Source organism: Schistocerca serialis, chromosome 3, assembly GCF_023864345.2.
Source record: "Schistocerca serialis cubense isolate TAMUIC-IGC-003099 chromosome 3, iqSchSeri2.2, whole genome shotgun sequence".
NCBI lineage: Eukaryota > Metazoa > Arthropoda > Insecta > Orthoptera > Acrididae > Schistocerca > Schistocerca serialis.
In genome coordinates, this window is record NC_064640.1 from 197018930 (window position 1) to 197039606 (window position 20677).

Here is a 20677-nt window from a genome sequence, read left to right on the forward strand (position 1 = left end):
TAACACTAATTATGAAAACAGGTGTTAAACTCCATATTGCAACAAGTACTGCGAAATCTGCTTTTGCTGTTAATAAAGAATATCAGGGCAAAAACTGTTTCATGCTCACCACAGCAAATGCTTTGACTAGTTTAGCAACAAAAAAATCTCAACAAATTTAAGCTAAATATCAGACATCTTCCATTTGAAGCCACTGATCAGTTTTAGCAGTGTATTAGACAGCTGAGTGCACTTCTTTGATGTACACGGCTAAATATGCTACAGAACTCAATGTATCACCAGCAGCACAGTGGGCCCAAAATGGTGGCCACTGACAAGTTGGCCGTGCTTTCCCTATACAAAGCTTTAAAGAAAAGTGTACAGAAATGTTTCCATATGTTCCATATTAGAACACGTTGTGGGCAGGAATGGTCAAAATGGTGAGTAGGGCATAATGTTCCCAGAATGAAATTTTCACTCTGCAGCGGAGTGTGCACTGATATGAAACTTCCTGGCAGATTAAAACTGTGTGCCGGACTGAGACTCGAACTCTGGACCTTTGCCTTTTGCGGGCAAGTGCTCTACCAACTGAGCACCCAGGCACGACTCACGTCCCATCCTCACAGCTTTACTTCCACCAGTACCTCGTCTCCTACCTTCCAAACTTTACAGAAGCTCTCCTGCAAACCTTGCAGAACTAGCACTCCTGAAAGAAAGGATATTGTGGATACATGGCTTAGTTTTAATCTGCCAGGAAGTTTCAGGACATAATGTTGATTTTATTATTAACTGTCACTTACACAACTTGTTCAATAAGAGCTCCAGAGAAGTTGATGATAATCTGTGTGGTGACAGATTTGCACCTGTTTACAAAAATTGGAACTAAGTTTTCCACCATAAATTAGTTCTGCGTTACCACATTTGCAATACAATAATTACAACCCACACTGGACGTCTGTGAATAGCTACATTTTAATTATAACCCCCCAATAGTTGACAAGTAACAAAATCTTGTAGCCAATGACTGTCATGTTAAATTTGTTCAAACTTCATTTTTGCTTCTCATGTCGGGTTCTTTTTGGTGTGTTGCAGCTGGCTTAGCTGATCCTGTGTAGTCCTAGTTTAATTAAAAGCATACAGTAATTTAAACTTCGGATATAGTAACATTTATATGAATGTTAAGTTACACAAAAGTAAAAAGGCTTATGCTAAATAGTGAAACACAGTTATGAGTCTGTATGTCAGCTGTTGGGCACTTCGTCCAGGGAGGTACGAATGTCGGGGAAAATGTAAAGAATGAGTAAAAAGTTAAATGTCAAAGAAAATTTGTCATTGAATAAAAGGTAGCTTAACTTGCGGTACTAAAAGTAGAAGTAATTGCTCCATTTACATCAGTGACATTCATGCTGTGGTTACTGCTTAAATGTTCCTTTGAATATAGTAAATTCAGTCATTAAATAAATGTCCACAGATACTAACATCATTAATGAATATACTTAAATGATAAATCTTACAGTTCAACTGCAAGTGTACAGTACTGAAGTGAACTTTTGTGTAATAGATTTGGGACACAGCTGGACAAGAAAGGTTTCAGTCATTGGGTGTTGCCTTTTACCGTGGTGCTGACTGCTGTGTCTTGGTATTTGATGTATCGGCTCCGAATACATTCAAGTCTCTAGAAGGTTGGAGAGATGAATTCCTGATCCAAGCATCACCAAGAGACCCAGAAAATTTTCCATTTGTGGTGCTAGGAAACAAAGTGGATCTTGAGAACCGAGCGGTGAGTGGATAAGTTCCGTAATTTGTATAAGTAAGATTTTTGTTTTCTCATAAAATTATTCTTCAAGTAACAACTGTACATACAGTAGTTTGTGATTTCTTTTTGGTAAGAATCAAGTAGGAAGTAGTTCAGTTGAAGCGCTTTTGTATCCTCTCAGATGATTGAAAAAATGTTGATTCTATAAGGAACATGAGATCGCTGTTCGGAGAAAAGACAAGGACAAATTCTATAGTTTAATGATTGAGGGTATGTTTGATTACTATTTTGGAATGTGCGTAATGGACACAGCAGTGGTCTGATGAGATGGTAAAGCAGGAATTAGGTGGTAAAGGAAGATATCAAATTGTTAGTAGTAGTTGACAGGGTGAGGGTAGGCTGTAGGGTCAGAGTAATAAGATCCCTCAGGCAAATGAGGTCAGAGCCTTTGTTACTCAGTGGAAGGGGAATGTATGACCTGGAAAGAAAGCAGCAGCTGTTGAGCAGTGGGAGTGGAAAAAATAAACACACAACTGTTGATTGAAAGGAAGAAAAAGGTAATTTACAAAACAGTGAAAAAGGACAGTGTTTGGGACAGGTGTAGGGTAAGACTGGAAGATGCGATGGGGACAATTTCCATCTGCACAATTTGGAGAAGTTTGTGCTTCAGGAGGATCCATGGTTAGTGAACTGCTGTGCAGCTGTTCAAATAGTATTGGGAGGAAAAGTGATTGCCATTGCACAATACACCAATGGAAAATCTTGACTTTAAACATGGATATCATGCTGTGTGCTAAAATGTACCACATATGTGGAGGTGAATGTGAAGAATGGTGTAACAAACAAAATACCTGAAGTTGCTTCAAAAATAGAGAAATGTTTGGTCTTAATCAGTTGCGAGATGGTATTTAATCCGTATAACTTATATGGAGATCATATCTGTACTGAAGTTTTGTTTTGAAAGTTTGATGCATAAACACTTAAGGTTCAGTAGTGTGTACTCATTTGCAACTCTGATAATGGTCCACATTAGATTACTTCATAATGTTGGCTCAGTCAATTTTGTTTAGAACCTTAAATTTGCCAAATCATGATGCTGATCCTGTGATTGAGAAGCTAAAATTTCCAACAAATAAATGTAATATCTTCTCAAACCAAAGTTCCTTCTTGCAAAGCCTGCATTCTTCACAGCCACGCCATGTAGAGTGAAAAATACTCTATCCAGGGAAGCCAAACATGTTGACACACAAACCGATAGCTAGTAAAATCTCCACCTTTTTCATGTATAAATCCCTTCCCCTCCTCCCAACCATTTCATATTCCTATGACCTTCGTTAAACCATTTCTATCCACAAATACCATTAGCAGTGTATTTGATAGCATTTGTTGTCCTGATTTGAGCAATAACCTTGACACAGATGTAATTTTAATCCACAAATGCACTGCTTAATCTCCATATTGTCCCTGGTTGCAACCCCTGGTTCCATAAGAGATTACTTGACAGGTGTGAAATCTGCCCCATGCACCTACCCACCCCTTAAAACAACCCACACCTGTCCCATCTCAACTTTTAGCAGCTTCAAGCTTAGAGTGTACTTAATTTAGATTTTAGATCACTAATTTTTCTTTCCTTTCCTCCTTTCGTATGTCCTACCTGCACCCACCAGTTTCCTCTGTACAATACAGCCAATGTCTTTAAGACATGTCTTTACATGTATTCTTCTGTTGTGCATATGTTTTCTCACACCTCTACATAATTAGCCAGCGGAGCAAGATTTTATTAAGGCTCTGGACTTCGTTCATGAGGATGTGGTGTTGTATTCCCAATAGTCATCCAGATTTAAGTTCTTACTGTTTTTCCTGAATAAGTATGGTTTTTCCTTGGTGTGTTCTTGTAGGCAGACCTGTGAATGCTGTTCTTGTACTGTCAGCAGTTCACCGAACTATTATCTTCATTGCTTCTTATCTGCATCTATGCTGGTATGTAGAGTTTGCCCTTGTACTCATTATTTTTGTTGTATATGACCTTAAATAATTTGTTTTTTGGAGTAAATTGTTTTCAGTTTTGTCCTTCAAATAATTCGTGTGGAAGATACGCACATGATGGTGCACAAAACACACACTGAGAGATTGGACAAGTCATACATATCTTGCATAACTGCTTGGCTGCTCTTGTAAATGATTTAAAGACTGGTATTGTAGTTCAGAAGACATACCCTCAGGTTAGATATATTATTAAACTTGAGATATAACATACCTCACATGTTACTTCTAAGCTACAAACCAGTGGTTACATTATTGAAAAGAGCAGCTAAGTGATTATTGTTAAATATGTCTGCTTATGGCTGTGGCTGTCCCTCATACAACATAGTGTGTGTCATAATAGTGTGATGTGGCTGCTGATATGAGGTGATGTGCTCAGAAATTACAGATCATTTTCTGTAGGTATTGTTCATAAGTGTTGTTTTTTTGGTTCCTCCTCCCAATCACGCATACACAAAAACTATCGGATTATCATAGGTACATACTAAAACTAACTTCAGGAATATTAGTTTAACATTAAGGATTTCCAGTTTCTGTAAAAGGCAGAGGCATCATATTTTTGTTGCTGATTACACTGTTGTGTAATTTAGTGCTTTAGTTAAATAGTGAATTTTTAGATACAGGTACACATTCTTTAAACAGTTTAATTTCCTTCCTTGAAGCATGATCATTGACACAACATTTTTCAATTTCGCAATGTTGTTAAATTTTACAGAATTAACCCAGTTTTAACATGTAGACTGCCAAGAGGTAAAAATGGTAGATTTTTGGAAGAGACATCTGCAGTCCTCAGTTGTTCCTCCAGCATTCATTACTCTGTTCTGAGTGAGAGAGGGTCTGTGGGGATTCTGCACTGGACATGATTCTACACTGAGACTGTGCAAACACCCTGGGCTTTTGCAGTCTGAAAGGATGTGGAACATGTAGAACATTTTATTCAGTTTACTTTGTGTGTGTTACTGCTGTGTGTAAGCCATATTTAAGCCTGGGATCTACAGGCCTAAAAATTCTTATGTGGGGAGGGGGTTATATTTCACACACACATTTTCATATCGGATATAAATTTTTTTTTTGGTTTTTCGATGAAAGTTCAGGAAGGTGATTCCCTTTGTGGTGTCTGTCAGGTTCTGTCAAATCGGTCTACTAACTAACCTGTACCTTCAGTTACAACCTCTTGGAGTGCATGGTCATTCCTGCTGCACAGCAGGATACAGATCTCATTTGCAAAGAGGGGACTGATGACCATCGATGTTAAGTCCCATAGTGCTCAGAGCCATTTGCAAAGATCTCGCTTCCAGCGCCCGGGTTCCCGGGTTCGATTCCCGGCGGGGTCAGGGATTTTCTCTGCCTCGTGATGACTGGGTGTTGTGTGATGTCCTCAGGTTAGTCAGGTTTAAGTAGTTCTAAGTTCTAGGGGACTGATGACCATAGATGTTAAGTTCCATAGTGCTCAGAGCCATTTCATTTGCAAAGAGTGCTCAGATGTTAAATTCATGTAAAGAACGAACAAAACTGGTCCTGGTTGCAAGAACATTGTGGCTGCTCCAGTCTCTAAATAGCAATTTATGTTGGGCATACTGATTCTGATGTAGCACTGGGAATAATTACTGTGTAATGCATCACATTCCACCGTTTTCATTGGACTGTTTTTGTGATTAACATTGCTAGTCAGTAATGGTCTCATTGCATATTGAGGGTTGTTCAGGAAGTGTCCTGGTTTAATGCAGGAAGTGTTTGGTTTGGGAGGTTGGGGGGGGGGGGGGGTGGATGGAATTAGTCACTGATGTGCTTAAAGCTGTGATAGGATTGCTTGTCACTTACCTGCACTAGCTGTTCTAAATGAGTATTAAAAGTGAAAATACGGCCCAATGTGAAATACTTTCTGTAATAGTTTGTAGGGGCAAGTATCTGAAAGATGTTGACATTCATAATGAAATTCGTACTACATACAGGCCAGAAATGACTAGTTGCGGTGTTTCCTTAAGTGGAAGGTCAAGTTACTAGTTTTCATACCCAGCAGTCAGGTGTGGCATACCCATTTCCATCCCTGTGCATTGGGAATCGTGGTCATATTGTTTCATAAACAGTTTAACATATCAAAAAACTTTTTTTTTTGCAAATGAAAGCACTCGGGGGCATGTAGGTCATTTGATAAATACTCGAAACATTTTTGTTCAGAGATAAGGAAGTAGCTTGCCAGCAGAAGTGAGATGGTTGATGGAACATGACATGGAAACACTTATGAGGTGCGTTCAAGTTCTAAGGCCTCCTATTTTTTTTCTAATTAACTACTCACCCGAAATCGATGAAACTGGCGTTACTTCTCGACGTAATCGCCCTGCAGACGTACACATTTTTCACAACGCTGACGCCATGATTCCATGGCAGCGGCGAAGGCTTCTTTAGGAGTCTGTTTTGACCACTGGAAAATCGCTGAGGCAATAGCAGCACGGCTGGTGAATGTGCAGCCATGGAGTGTCTTTCATTGTTGGAAAAAGCCAAATCACTAGGAGCCAGGTCAGGTGAGTAGGGAGCATGAGGAATCACTTCAAAGTTATCACGAAGAAACTGTTGCGTAACGTTAGCTTGATGTGCGGGTGCGTTGTCTTGGTGAAACAGCACAGGCGCAGCCCTTCCCGGACGTTTTTGTTGCAGTGCAGGAAGGAATTTGTTCTTAAAAACATTTTCGTAGGATGCACCTGTTACCGTAGTGCCCTTGGAACGCAATGGGTAAGGATTACACCCTTGCTGTCCCAGAACATGGACACCATCATTTTTTCAGCACTGGCGGTTACCCGAAATTTGTTTGGTGGCGGTGAATCTGTGTGCTTCCATTGAGCTGACTGGCACTTTGTTTCTGGATTGAAAAATGGCATCCATGTCTCATCCATTGTCACAACCGACGAAAAGAGTCCCATTCATGCTGCCATTGCGCGTCAACATTGCTTGGCAACATGCCACACGGGCAGCCATGTGGTCGTCCGCCAGCATTCGTGGCACCCATTTGGATGACACTTTCCGCATTTTCAGGTCGTCATGCAGGATTGTGTGCACAGAACCCACAGAAATGCCACCTCTGGAGGCGATCCCCCAAAACAATTCTTTCCACTTTCTCGATCATGTCGTCAGACTGGCTTGTGCGAGCCCGAGGTTGTTTTGGTTTGTTGTCACACGATGTTCTGCCTTCATTAAACTGTCCACCCACGAACGCACTTTCGACACATCCATAACGCCATCACCACGTCTCCTTCAACTGTTGATTAATTTCAATTGGTTTCACACCACGCAGATTCAGAAAACGAATGATTGCACGCTGTTCAAGTAAGGAAAACGTCACCATTTTAAGTATTTAAAACAGTTCTCATTCTCGCCGCTGGTGGTAAAATTCCATCTGCCGTACGGTGCTGCCATCTCTGGGACGTATTGACAATGAACGCGGCCTCATTTTAAAAACAATGCGCATGTTTCTATCTCTTTCCAGTCCAGAGAGAAAAAAAATCGGAGGCCTTAGAACTTGAATGCACCTCGTAAATAGCTTCATTTGTGTGGCCATATTGTCCATAGTTGATTTAAGATTCCTGGGAATATTTGTTTTGTCGTTAAAACTAAAAAGAAAAAACATGTTTTTCTCACTAGTTGAGTTTCGCTTTATTGAAGTACACTCATCAGTTGGCTGTAATTAAAGATATTTATTATATAGTACATCGTATGACTGTGTGGTGTGGGACATGTTGAAAAGAACAGATACCACATATTCGTATAATTTGATTGGGCTAGCTGGACAGTGGATTCACCTTGTTCAGTGCAGATGTATGAATATGTCTGACCTCCTGTGGGAATCTCGGAGAGCAAACATTTAAGATATGGACAGGGACTGCAGATAGGTGGCCCTTGATGGCTATGTGAATCAGCTGTGAAGTGTGCTGAGGTAGTCCACACAGTTGTGGTAATGCTGTGTCCTGGATGGTGCAGTGCTTAATGCACCTGTCTAGTGAGGAAGAGATCCTGGGTTCGAATTGTGGTCCGGTTCACACCTTCACTCATCATTGCTGGTTCCATGTAATGTCTCAATGCAGTTGACAGCAGTGATCTTCTCCTTTCATATCCTATCTTTCCTTCTCCACAGTCTATTTACAGATAGAGATGTTTGTAGTTTGATTTGTTTTCTGAATTGAAGAAGTTAGTTAGCAAATTGTTAGTTGTTACTTTCGTAATTTGCTTTTTGCGTTATCAGGAAATGCCATCTGCTAGCACATCGTTGGTTTAGTTCTTCATTACGATGACTTTTGCAGTCTAATTTTTTGCTGCTTTGCAGAACTATATATTTTTAAGTTTCTTGTAGTTGTAGTGACATAACAGAAATACCCTCGGAAATGTCAATAGTGCTCAAGGAATACCCAAAAACTGCATTTACTCACATCCTCAGCACTTGAGGATCAGTGGAGCTTGAAGAGTTAACTTGTCCATAGCGGTCAAAGGGTTAATTATGAGACAACTTTCTGCAGATTTCCTGGCCTGTTTCTGCCATATTGTGACCAAGCATGTTTAGTGCTCGTGGTTCCAAAACTGCTTTTCAGTCAAATACTGAGAAAAGAAATTCAAAAAGGTTTTTGACTACTGGTATTGCATGTTTCGATTAGTTTTTAGCCACACTCTGCCTAGCATAATACAAGTGTTGTTGCATTATTTAAAGTAGATCACATTGGAAGTGATTTCAACACCATGCTCAAGAATGACTTGGTTTCCAATACTTCAAAGAAAACCATAAAGATACTGTCATAGGCTGTCTGCAATGTCAGGCAGCAGAATTTCATGCAAAGGTAATTATTCAATAAGAGACGATGAAAGCTTAATTCAGAACCGACTTTTGAGAGAAGTAATATCGACGTATAAATTCATGGTTTTCCAATAAATTGGCTTTAACTGTTCTTGTATTTTATTTATAGCATAACAGATGTTACATTCTCGATTGCCCTCATACGTCCCCCCTGCAGGCCCGGGGATTAGTATAGGTCCGAGGTATTCCTGCCTGTCGTAAGATGCGACTAAAAGGAGTCACACCTTTTGGCCTTTATGTGATGATCCCCTGTAGGGTTTGAGCTCCATTTTTCAAAATATTCCTGAAGAGCAAGCCAATTGGGAAAGGGTGCCTTACATGGTGCATCATCTGCCTCATGTGCATTATGTCCATCGTGCATTGAGATCTGTAGCCTACTTTCTTGTGGGATTGCAGTCCCACTCATTCTCCATCTTATGAGCAAGGACACCTTCCTGGGTGCATTTTCCTCCATCTACTACACAGTGTCATTTTCTGCACTGATGAGGACCATGGAATTCTTTGTACCTCATTTCCACCATGGTAGTCAGTCCATTGTGCTGGGGCAGTCATGTACCCTGTTGGTTGTAGCCCCCCCTGACTACAAAGGGATCACTCTGCTGATGCCTGTGCCTCGGCAATGGCCATCCTGCCAGGTGGCCTTTGCTGTGGCTGGATGGTGCCCTTGGGAGGGCCTCTGGTCAGAGTGGGTGGCATCAGGGCGGATGGCATGTGATGAAGTGTACCATGTCATCACTTGCTGGTGATCAAACACCAGCAGTCTCAAAGTGTTCAGTCTCAGTACAATGCAAGGAAGTATAATCCTAAATCGTTCCCCTCCTTGGCCATACCATGGGAGGAACGCCAGGCTAAGGATGGCAGAGAAACTTATTTGTCCTGGTACCTTGTATGTAGGAGAGCTGATGGGGACTCCTATGTCTTGATGAAGCCTCATTTTTTTTGTAGAGCATTTAGAGGACAAGTTTGGGGAGGTAAGAGGGCTTGTCTAAAACGCGGTCAGGGTCAGTCTTGATAAAAATGGCACACTCTGCCCAGTCATGGGCGTTACACGATTGTGCCAAACTGGAGATGTTTCCATTAGCATCATGCCTCATAAGAGCTTAAATATGGTCCAGGGTATTATATTCCACAGGGACCTTCTTTTGCAGTCTGACGAACTGTGCACCGACTTGTAGTGACACTCATTTCGTCAGGCTCATCCATCAGGGTCAGAGATAATCATGTTGCCACTGGTGCCGTCATCTTGGCCTTAGAGTGTGACACATTGGCCGATAAGGTCAAGGTGATGGTCTATCGCTGTGATGTCGAACCATATATCCCTCCCCAAATGTGGTGCTTTAAGTGCAAGTGCTGGAAGTTCGGCCATATGTCATCCGCTGTACTTCCAGCCCCTCATGTCGAGATTGTGGTCGTCCATCTCATCCCAATACTCCATGTGCCCTGCCTCCCATCTGTGTCAAGAGCATCATTCCCCTTGCTCACCAGACGGCAGGATTTTACAGCGAGAAACGAAAATCATGGAGTAAAGACCATGGACCGACTGACCTACACTGAACCCAAGAGTAAATTTGAGCGCCTACATCCTGTAGCTGTGACCTCATATGCCGCCGCTACCTGAACAGTTGGAGCCCCATCAGGTCTGCGAGTTCGTCAGCTCTCCTGCCCTCTTGATGCTGGAGGGTACCTACCTTGGGAGCACTGTCCCCCCAACCATCGAGGACACCATTCCCCACTTCTCAGCCGGAGAAGCGGAAGTGTTCTTGGGCTCCTATCACTAGGCAGGGGACCCTTGGATTAATGCCTTTCCAGGTTTCTGCTAGTGAGGAAGATTACACCCGCTAGTGGCTGAAGTGCCCAAATGCAGCTAGTCATAGGGCTTCAGGATCATTCAGTCCCAGATACTGAATCAGTGAAGCCCTCCCAGCTGAGAAACCAAAGGATCAGCGAGAGAAATCCAGAAAGAAGACCCCTCCCCCAAGACCAAGGGAATTGTGGTAGCACCCGCACCACTGCTGCCTAAAAGCTCTCGAGTCTGAGGATGAGGTGAAGATTCTGGCATCTGCTGAGGTCCTATATCTCACCAGACCCTTGAACACAATGGATGTAGCCTATTCAGGAAGTAACTCTGTGGCAGCAGGTGACCCTGAGGTGTGGACTACCTCTTTGAGTTTCATACCATCCCAGTCTCACAATCACCTCATCCTCCAGTGGAACTGCGGCGGTTTTTTCCACCACCTGGTTGAGCTATGGGAACTGTCAAGCTTTACACCTGCTGTCTGCGTTGCCATCCAGAACACCTGGTTCCTGGCAATGCGCACCCCTGCCCTTCATAGCTACAAGTTATATTACAGTAACTGTAGCAAATATAATGGTGTGAAGTGGAGTTTGCTTGTATATCCTGAACTGTGTCCCCTTCAGACTCCTCTTGGATCTCTGGATGTCAGGATACAGATGACACAGGAAATAACTGTCTGCAGCATATAACTCACTCCAGATGGTGTGGCACCCCTCAACGTATTGGCTGCACTGATTCAACAACTCGCTAAACCTTTGTACTTCTGGGAGATTACAATGCCCATACTACCTTGTGGGTAGTACCATGCATACTGGCTGTGGCAGAGTTGTTGAAAATTTACTGTCCCAAATCGACCTCTGCCTCTTAATACTGGGGCCGCCACACATTTCAGTTAGGCTCATGGTACTTACTCGGCCATTGATTTATGAATTTGCACCCAGGCCTTCCCCCATCTATCCACTAGAGCACATGGCGACCTGTGTGGTAGTGACCACTTCCCCATCTTCCTGTCACTCTTAGCATTGCGCCCACAGACGCCTACCCAGATGGGCTTTAAACAAGGCAGACTATGTAGCCTTTGCCTCTGCTGTCACCATTGAATGTCCCCCACGTGGTGCCATTGAGGTGGTGATTGAGCAGGTCACTACAACGATTTCTGTGGCGGAAAACACGATCCCTCGTTCTCTAGGGTGCCCCTAGCCAGACATTCCATTGGTGGTTGCTGGAAGTCACTGAGGCAATTAGTGTTGGTGAGCTCTCCAGTGACATAAGCTCCTAATAGCCTTTAAGTGGCTTTGTGCCTGCATTCTCCTGCTTATATAATGATGGAAACAGGGAGTATTGGGAGAGGTATGTATCGACTATTGGGTGCCATAGGTAACCTTCCGAAGTCTGGACGATGATCAGACGTCTTTTAGAGTACCAGACCCCAACAGGTGTCCCTGGTATTAACATCAGTGACGTGCTCTCTACCGACACAAATGTGATTGCCAATCACTTCGCCAAGCACTATGCCTGAGCCTCTGCGTCAGAACTTCCCCGCAGCCTTTTGCACCCTCAAACGGCAGATGGAAAGTCTTCTTCTTCACTACATACCACAGTGAACCAAATAATGCCCCATTTTGCCACTCTGTGAGTGGGAGCTCCTCAGTGCCCTTGCACACTGCCCTGACACAACTCCTGGGCCAGATGGGATCCACAGCCATATGATTAAACATCTCTTGTCTGACTACACGCGATCTCTCCTAGTTATCTTCTGCGATAGCATCTTTCCATTGCAATGGCGGGAGAGCACCATCATTCTGGTGCTAAAACTCGGTAAAAATCCACGTGATGTGGATATCAGCCCATCAGTCACAAATGTTCTCTGTAAGTTGCTGAAACGGATGGTGTCGGCAGTTGGGTTGGGTCCTGGAGTAATGTGGCCTACTAGCTCCAGGTCAGGGCGGCTTCTGCCGGGGTCGCCATAGTCTGCCATCCGAACAGCCTTTTTCCAGATGTCAGCACCTGGTTGCTGTCTTTTGTCTTAAGACATGACCTGGTATCGTACCCTTGCTACATTGAGTTGGGTCTCTGGAGGCCTCCTCCCAATTTTTATCCAAAACTTCCTCTCGCTCCGTACTTTCCGTGTCCCAGTTGGTGCCTCCCATAGTACACTCCGTATTCAGGAGAATGGCGTTCTGCAGGGTTCTGTATTGAGTGTCTATTTTTAGTGGCCATCAGTGGCCTAGCAGCAGCCGTAGGGCCGTCTGTCTCCCCTTATTTGTATGCGGATGAGTTACGCATTTCGTATTGCTCCTCCAGTACTGAAGTTGCTGTTAGGTGCCTACAAGGAGCCATCCAGACGGCATAGTCATGGGCTGTAGCCCATGGCCTTCAGTTTTCAGCCACAAAACAGTGTGTCGTGCACTTGTCAGCGTCATACCGTTCATCCCAAACCTGAACTTTATCTTAATGACGATCCACTCATTGTAGTGGAGACATATCGATTCTTAGGACTGGTTTTCGATGCCTGATTGACTTTGCTACCTCACCTTTGTCAGTATAAGTGGGAGTGCTGGCAGCACCTCAATGCTCTCTGCTGCCTGAGCAACACCAACTGTGGTGCAGATAGCTCTACGCTGCTGCATCTCTACAAAGCCCTTGTTCAATCCCACCTTGACTGTAGGACTCTGATTTATGGATCGGCGGCACTCTGTGTTTAATTTCCTCAACCCAGTGCACCTCTGTGGCGTTAGACTAGCAACGGGAGCTTTTAGAGTGAGTTTTGTGACCAGTATCCGGGTGGAGTCCCTCCATTGCGGATCCAATGTGCACAATTGCTCACCAGTTACAGTTGATCTCCTACATTGGTGTCCCAGGTCAGGGCTCACGATTGCAGTTAGTGTGCCATCCCGTCTCTCCAAACTGGAGTCGTTCCCTTTACCACTTCCACTTGAGGTGCATTCACGTACACCTCCATGGTGTACACATCGGCTGAAGCTTCATCTGGACCTTTTGCATGGTCCTAAGGACTTAGTTAACCCTGCCACTCTGTCACTTCCTCTCAATTGTTGACATGTTCAGGGGCTCTGAAGTAGTTTACACTGACAACTTGATGGCTGATGGTAATATTGGCTTTGCATATGTCCACAGAGACCATATTGAACAGCATTCCTTGCTCGCTGGCTGCAGTGTACCCACTGCAGAGCTTGTGACTGTATCTCATGCACTTCAGTACATCTGTTCCTGTTCTGGTGAGTCATTTCTTCTCTGTTAAGACTCCCTGAGCAGATTACAAGCTCTCGACCAGTGCTACCCTCGCCATCCTTTGGTAGTGAACATCCAGGAGTCCATCTCCACCCTGGAACAGTCCAGTTGTTCAGTGGTGTTTGTGTGGACCAAAGGACATGTCGGAATCCCAGGCAACGAACTTGCTGACAGGCTGGCCAAACAGGTTACGCAGAAACCGATTCTGAAGATGGGCATCGCTGGAACAGACCTGCGTTTCTTATGCCGCAAGGTTTTTTGGTTTTGGGAGCTGGAGTGGTATAACGATACGCACAACAAACTGTGTATCATTAAGGAGACTGCGAGTGTGTGGAAGTCTTCCCTGTGGACTTTTTGCAGGGAATCAGTTGTCCTCTGTTGACTCTGCATTGGCCATACATGGCTCAGACATGGTTACCTCCTCCGTCATGAGGACCCACCACAGTGTCGCTGTGGCTCCCAAGTGACAGTCTTCCACCTCTTCCTGGACTGGCCACTTTTACCTGCCCTGTGACGAACTTGTAACTTTCCTAGCAACCTACCTTTGGTGTTCGGTGACAATGTCTCCAATAGCAGCTTTAGTTCTGTGTTTTATTTGTGAGGTTGGGTTTTATCATTTGATCGGAGTTTCAGTGCATGAACTTTGTCCCTTTGCATCCTCCACCCGAGGGCTTTTAGGGAGGAGATTTTAATGTGTTGGTGTGGTTGGCTTCTCCTTTTTGATACTCATTGTCAGCCAGCCATGGTCATGTGCTTTCTTGTTTTTAAGCTCCTCTCCCTGTTTATTGCATCTCTGGTTTTCTTGTCCTGTTTTGTTCAGTGCAGTGTTTGTTGTCCTCTTGTCATTCTTCCAGTTTTTCCTTTCTCCTCTGTCTTCTTCTTTCCTTTGGGTAATTGTTTTATTGGGAAGAAGGGACCAATGACCTCGCAGTTTGGTCTCTTCCCCTCTCCCCCCGCCCCCTCTTTTTTCAAACAAACCAACCAACATACGCGAAGAGTAAAGATCTAAAAAAAAAATTGTTTTTGAGCTGGAAAAGATATGTAAAGAATCTAGTAAGAGCCATATGGCTTAATGAGCAAACTTCTAGCCAAAGAATATACATTGCATATTGAAATTATTGTGAGTACTGTGTTTTGCACACAGTGCCAATGCTGTTCCATCTGCCGGAAACTGGTATTTGTGTGATTTTCTGGTGTAAAATATCGCCAGGCGTACAGTGCTTAATTGACGTGATCTGGAAGTTTTATGGGAACAGGAGGTGCTTCTAAAAATGTAAATTATTTTAAAATTAGTGAAATAACTTTAAATTTTCACTCAGCATTAATTTATAAACAAAAGCAACTCTTGATGGCGTAGGGCTGACAACTAGTGGTCTTGGCTTCTGTAGACAAGTAAGAATTAATAATTTACTTTTATTACATAGTAGTTTTACGTTGGTAATCGAGCAGTTTCAGCTGTTACTTTGTTCCATTATCATGTGTAAAGTTTCCTGTCAGATTTAAAAAATTTTCTTTCCATAGGTTTCAGTGAAACGTGCCAGCCAGTGGTGTCAAAGTAAGAACAATATCCCATACTTTGAAACGTCAGCTAAAGAAGCCATCAATGTGGAGCAGGCATTCCAGACCATCGCAAAGAATGCATTGGCGCAGGAGAGTGAAGTTGAGCTCTATAGTGAATTCCCTGATCAGATAAAGCTTACCGGAGAACAAAAAGGAGCACGCCCTGATGCCTGTGCATGTTAAGATGGTAAATAGTAATTTCATATTCACTCACTCACTCACTCACACACACACACACACACACACACACACACACACACACACACACACACACACATCGCGGGTATGAAACTTGTTTCATTATTATTCCCTAGCTTGTTTCCTGGGTATGGTGTAAGTGTTCTTGTAGATCACTTGTTCCTGAATGCCTTCCCACTAGAATCCTCACTCCTCCCTGTCTAATTTCACTGTGCCTGTCCAGCAGATTGTGGGTCTTTTGTGTGGTCTTCTGCCTTGGACATTCAGTTAGGTTCATAGTTCTTAAGAATCTCATGTGCCACTTGAATTCTGCTTTAGTATATCTTCAGTGGGATATACATCTTTAAGCCACGAGTGAGAATTGGCACAAAGTATGTGTTGGACATGGTAAGTATTGATTTTGTGATACTTCGTGGTCTGAGTTTCTGACTATTATAAAAATACCCTCTGTGCCCTGTTGAGTATTTCCTATTAATGGTGTAATTGGCTGAAGTTGGTCTTCAGATATACTTGAAACAGGGAAACTGATTATAATGTTATCCCTTCCAAATAAGTGTTTTCAGCTTGTTCCTTCCGCGTGAATGATTATTTGTGAAGTCTTGTTGTTTACATTCAGTCCAAATTTTTTTAAACATACTGTTCCATTCTGTCAGCTTTTTATACACCAGTGTACGGTAAAAATATTAGTGACGAACCATATTTACATTTCATTGTTCAGTCTGTTCATGTGGTGGAGAGGCAATGGAGTGTTGGAGTTAGGCAATGTATGCATACATAATGCCAGAGATTAGTGCAGGCAGTCCTGTTTTTTACTATTTATTTTTAGGGCTGGCCAGGGTTTGTGGGCTCTAAGAAAGTTCAAGACCGTTTATATTTTAGACGCACATGTTTAAAGACGTGTTGTAAACATCCTCTCACGTCTGTGCCTCTCGTTTGACCTTGGAGCAAGTGCTGAAGTTACGGGGAGGTGTGACTGCTGGTTCTGCCTCAACTTTTCGCTTAGTTATTTGGCAGTGCCACAGGGGCAGTGTATGTTGTTTCCATGTGTGGTTTGATTATTTTATTAATGTCAACCTGCACCAGGAATACATATGTTGAAATTGTGTGGTAACAATAACAATGGACGTGGTTATTACAGACTGTGTACTAGAGTATTTGCTATTGGTCATAAAGAAAAGGGGATATTAAGACAGTGTGAAAACAGTTGGAAACTAAGTTATATTAATGCTACTGCCTTGCCAAACAATAGACTTTTAAAGCCAAAGAGAGGAGTAACAATGATCTGGAGTCTCCTGCAAGTTGCACTACATCTTCGTACCACTCTGCTCTTTATGCCTTGCCAAAGCAAAATTAGTTGTAAGAGGCTTCTGCCTATTCTGTGTGTGTGCATCATTGTGCTTTTTTCTACTACTCTGGTGCTAATCTTCACACAAGGAGAAAATAATGAGCAGTGTTTCAGCATACAGTTTTTCACTAATGTCACTCTATAACATGGCTGGTAAGTCAGTGATGTAATAGGTTACATAATTTATGTGATGTGACTGTGTAATGCGAGTGCTGCTAATAGATTGCAGATTTTTACATTGAAATTAATTGTGCATAAATAATTATGTATTAAAGTAATAATATTTCTTGCATAGTGTAAAATTAAATAAGTGTACTCCAGTTTGTGTGCTGATTATATGGTTTGTGGATTATTTGTGCATAAAAGCCATATATGTTGCACACATGGGGACTGACAGTGCAATTTGTTGGCTGCTAAGGGCAGCAGCAGAAACTTAGCTATACAGGCAGTGGGAGAAGATTGTCCCAAGCTGCACCTGAGGGCATGCAGATCTTGGCTGGTGACACTGCCACGACTACCTGCCCAGTAGACAGTCTTAAATACACTTGGAAAATACCTAGATTATTCATGTTCCTTGGTTACTCATGCATCTTCTCCCCACATTTCCTGAAATAGTTGGGAGTACATTGTGCTTTATTTCCAAATAGAATAACTTCTTATTTCAACAGCTCTTGAAAATTCTAGGAACGAGTATAGCACTCTAACACCTGCTTATCTTTGACACATTAGATGAATCTCTTGATGCAGGTGTGCACAAATGATGGAGATGAAGTGAAGGAGTGGGGCTGGGAGGGGGTGACAAAACAAAGTGGAGACTGGAGAAGGGGGTGTGGATGCGGGATGAAGTTATTTCTGGGGCAGGGAGGAGGCTGATGTGGGGCAGGGGGTTAAAGGCTGGAAGGATTATGGTAATGAGGGATGGTTTGTAAGGATAGCTGTCAGCTATGTATGTCAGAACAACTGGTGTTACTTACATTCTTGCAGGGCTTCCCGATATCATATTTACGTGTTAATTTTCACAAATCAACATTTTGCCAAAGCTAGCACGGAAACATGCTAAATGTGGGGGAGTAAGAAAATTATTGTGAGATTGTAATGTGTTGCTAAGCTTGAGATAATTCACTGTTTCCACCAGTTTCTTGTACTTTATAGTGTAACTATACATGGCTCTTAGGGATGAAATGATACTACACAAAATAGTGCAATGTAACATTTGTAAAAATAGAAAAAAGCATATTTCTGCCATCAGCTGTACAGCTTTTTCAGTTATCGAACAGCTGTAGACAGTCACCTATGAAAGACACTAATATATATGTGTGTTACCCAGCCACTGTGCTATTTCATATTGATTGGAGCACATGTCTGATGGCCTGGGAAAAAGTGGAAGTTAGTAGTGTGTGAAATATTGCAATGAATTTTGGTTGCCCAGTAAGTACACGGACATGAATTAGTGGAATTTGTCAGTAGGCACTCTTTCATTCTTTCCTGTTTGCTATATTTCATATCAAGCATCTCTTACAGTAAAGTAATTGGGTCCAATGTATATGTATGCATATGTGAAAACCAATATATATTTACAGTGGAATTTCATTGTTTTCTTCTTTAGCAGGAGCAATCACAGACCATCCGTAATTTCAAAAGATGAGAGGCAGTGGATGAAGGGCAGCGTCTTGTATTAATGTATGTGACACAAATAATTGTTACTGATGTAACTTTCAGAATTTGTTGTATCTGTTGTTTCCATTCATGTTAAATTGCCTCTTGTAGGCAGTGTATGTGTAGATCACTCTATTTAATCAGGTCTGTTCTTGCACGGACATTAAAAATCGATGTGTAAAATTCTACAGTCACTGTCAGTGGAAGTAAACTGTCAAAAAATCCTTCATATTCATTCTCTATTGTTAAATACATATTTATGTTCTGATGAGGATGGGTATGGAGAAATAAACTGTCAACTTGTGTATGTTAAATGTATCCCAGAGCTTAACAGTAGAAATTTCCTTTCTTGAAATTTATCAAGAGTTTTCTGTGAAATGGTCTATATTGTGGAATGAAAGGTAACAAGTCAGAAGTTTGCATGATGATGCATAAGATTGTGAAACATATATTACCCTTTAAGACATCTATAGCAAGTTATTTATAAAGCATAACATCTGACCACTTCCTGCTGTAGACATTGGAATTACGCTGTTATAGACTAGACATTTGTTATTGATATACTGGTACACTTCTGTACACCAGTAATACAGAGATGTTAGGTATTGACTTATTTAAAGCTTAGAAGTGTATTATCAACCAATGCCAAATCTCATATATATACATATAACTATATATTATTATGTTGGCTGTGTGTTTTGTATCTTATTGTTAAATTTAAGGGATTTGTCATTTTTAGGCAGCCGTGTAAAAAAACTGTATGGAAGACAGGGCATTGTGTGATGATTGTTTTAAGTGAAATTTATGTATTCTTAAGATTTACACAATTCTGCAAAAGCATCACAATTTACCTCTTGTACCTTAAAGTGTTAATGTTCATAATTATTGACTGAAAATCTTTTTAAATTTCATAAATTCATTTAAAATTGTGTAACCTTTTTATTGACTTTATTTTTGAAACTTGTTTGATAAATTGTAAATGTGAAGCTACTGCAGTATGACAATTATGTTGTGAACTTCTGAGTATAGGATTTAGAGATGAGTTTGTCAACTGTATTAATTCATTAATTATATAAAACTATTTTTGTAAAAAGTCATTGGCTTTAATATCTAAAATATTTGAAAGTTTGTCAAACCTGACCCCAGATTCCATCTGTCTGCTAAGTGAGAAAAACTGCAGTGTTATCAGGTACGGCCATAGTGTTTTTTACCATCACATGTACAGAAAAGAGCAAGTAATTTTATAGGCTGCCGCAAATTCTTAATGTGTTAAGAAATAAAGTTAATTTCATCCCAAGTCAACTTTTTTAGTAGTATCATGTTTATAGGTTTATTACAGTTCCTACAAAAGATGCTAGTATGTAAGCTGGGATGTATTACAGAGAAAACTGAGATTTGTTTTGGATTAAGTCGGAGATAAATTTTCTGAAAAATATCTGTAACAGGTTCGCTTAATTCTAAGATTTTATAGGAGCCTAACATGTCTGGATGGTTTACATCTCTGTTTGCAGAACCAGTTTTTGAAATGTTTTATGTCTAGAAGTCATATCTTCTCATAGAATAAGATGATGTAATTTTTTTGTAATTAGCAATAAATGTTTTGAGCCTTGCTGCGTTGTTAAAGCGCTTTCATTTCTTAAGCAGCTACAGTATGCAATGGTGAAAATTTCCCCTGTGTTTTTGTTACTTACTGTTAAACTGAGTGGTGGATTTGCTGTAGTAGTGAGTGCTGGGCTCACATTGTAATAGTTAAATTGAAAGGGAAAATTTTCTATTTGATGGGAGCTGGAACTTACACTGCGGTTAAGGTTTTCTACTCGATGTCTTGATCTTTGTGTCGAGATACTCATTTGCTAATGTACTGAGAAAGTGACATTTTACTTGCAAAAGTTGTTAAAATGCAGTTTGGTGGTCTCAATGTCACAAAGAAGTGCAACATTCCAGTCCCTCATTGTGATTGATTTAAAACAACTGTTTAAAGGCAACTGAGGAAAAAACGGTGGTTTGTTTTTTGAGATGTTGATAGTGCCAGGTATTACAATTATTCTGGTGTTCATGGGATTTTAAGTTACCTTGGTACGTTTATGTGAGAAACTGTAATTGTTTGCATTCCATAACTGGAGATGACTGTAACCAGCCAGAGCACACAGATATATTTGTGTTAAAAATCTCCGGCTAAATAAAACTGAATGCATTCAGATAAGTAGGCAGGCATAACATACTAGAAAACTGACACCTGAGGGGATGCTGCTGGATTGT

At 41.6% G+C, this 20677-nt stretch overlaps 1 protein-coding gene across 2 annotated transcripts in view; it reads left to right on the forward strand.

Annotated features, from left to right (window-relative positions):
• The window catches only part of LOC126469903 (ras-related protein rab7), a 32033-nt gene extending 12006 nt beyond the window's left edge, over positions 1-20027 (forward strand). The window contains exons 3-5 of one of the 2 annotated variants that reach the window (XM_050097252.1): positions 1541-1759; positions 15181-15406; positions 18372-20027. In XM_050097252.1, the coding sequence (XP_049953209.1) occupies positions 1541-1759; positions 15181-15402 (441 nt within the window). In that variant the 3' untranslated portion in view covers positions 15403-15406; positions 18372-20027. Of the gene's footprint in view, positions 1-1540; positions 1760-15180; positions 15407-18368 lie in introns of both variants that reach the window. The other variant, XM_050097251.1, reaches the window with a different exon arrangement.
• Positions 20028-20677: the final 650 nt, after the last annotated feature.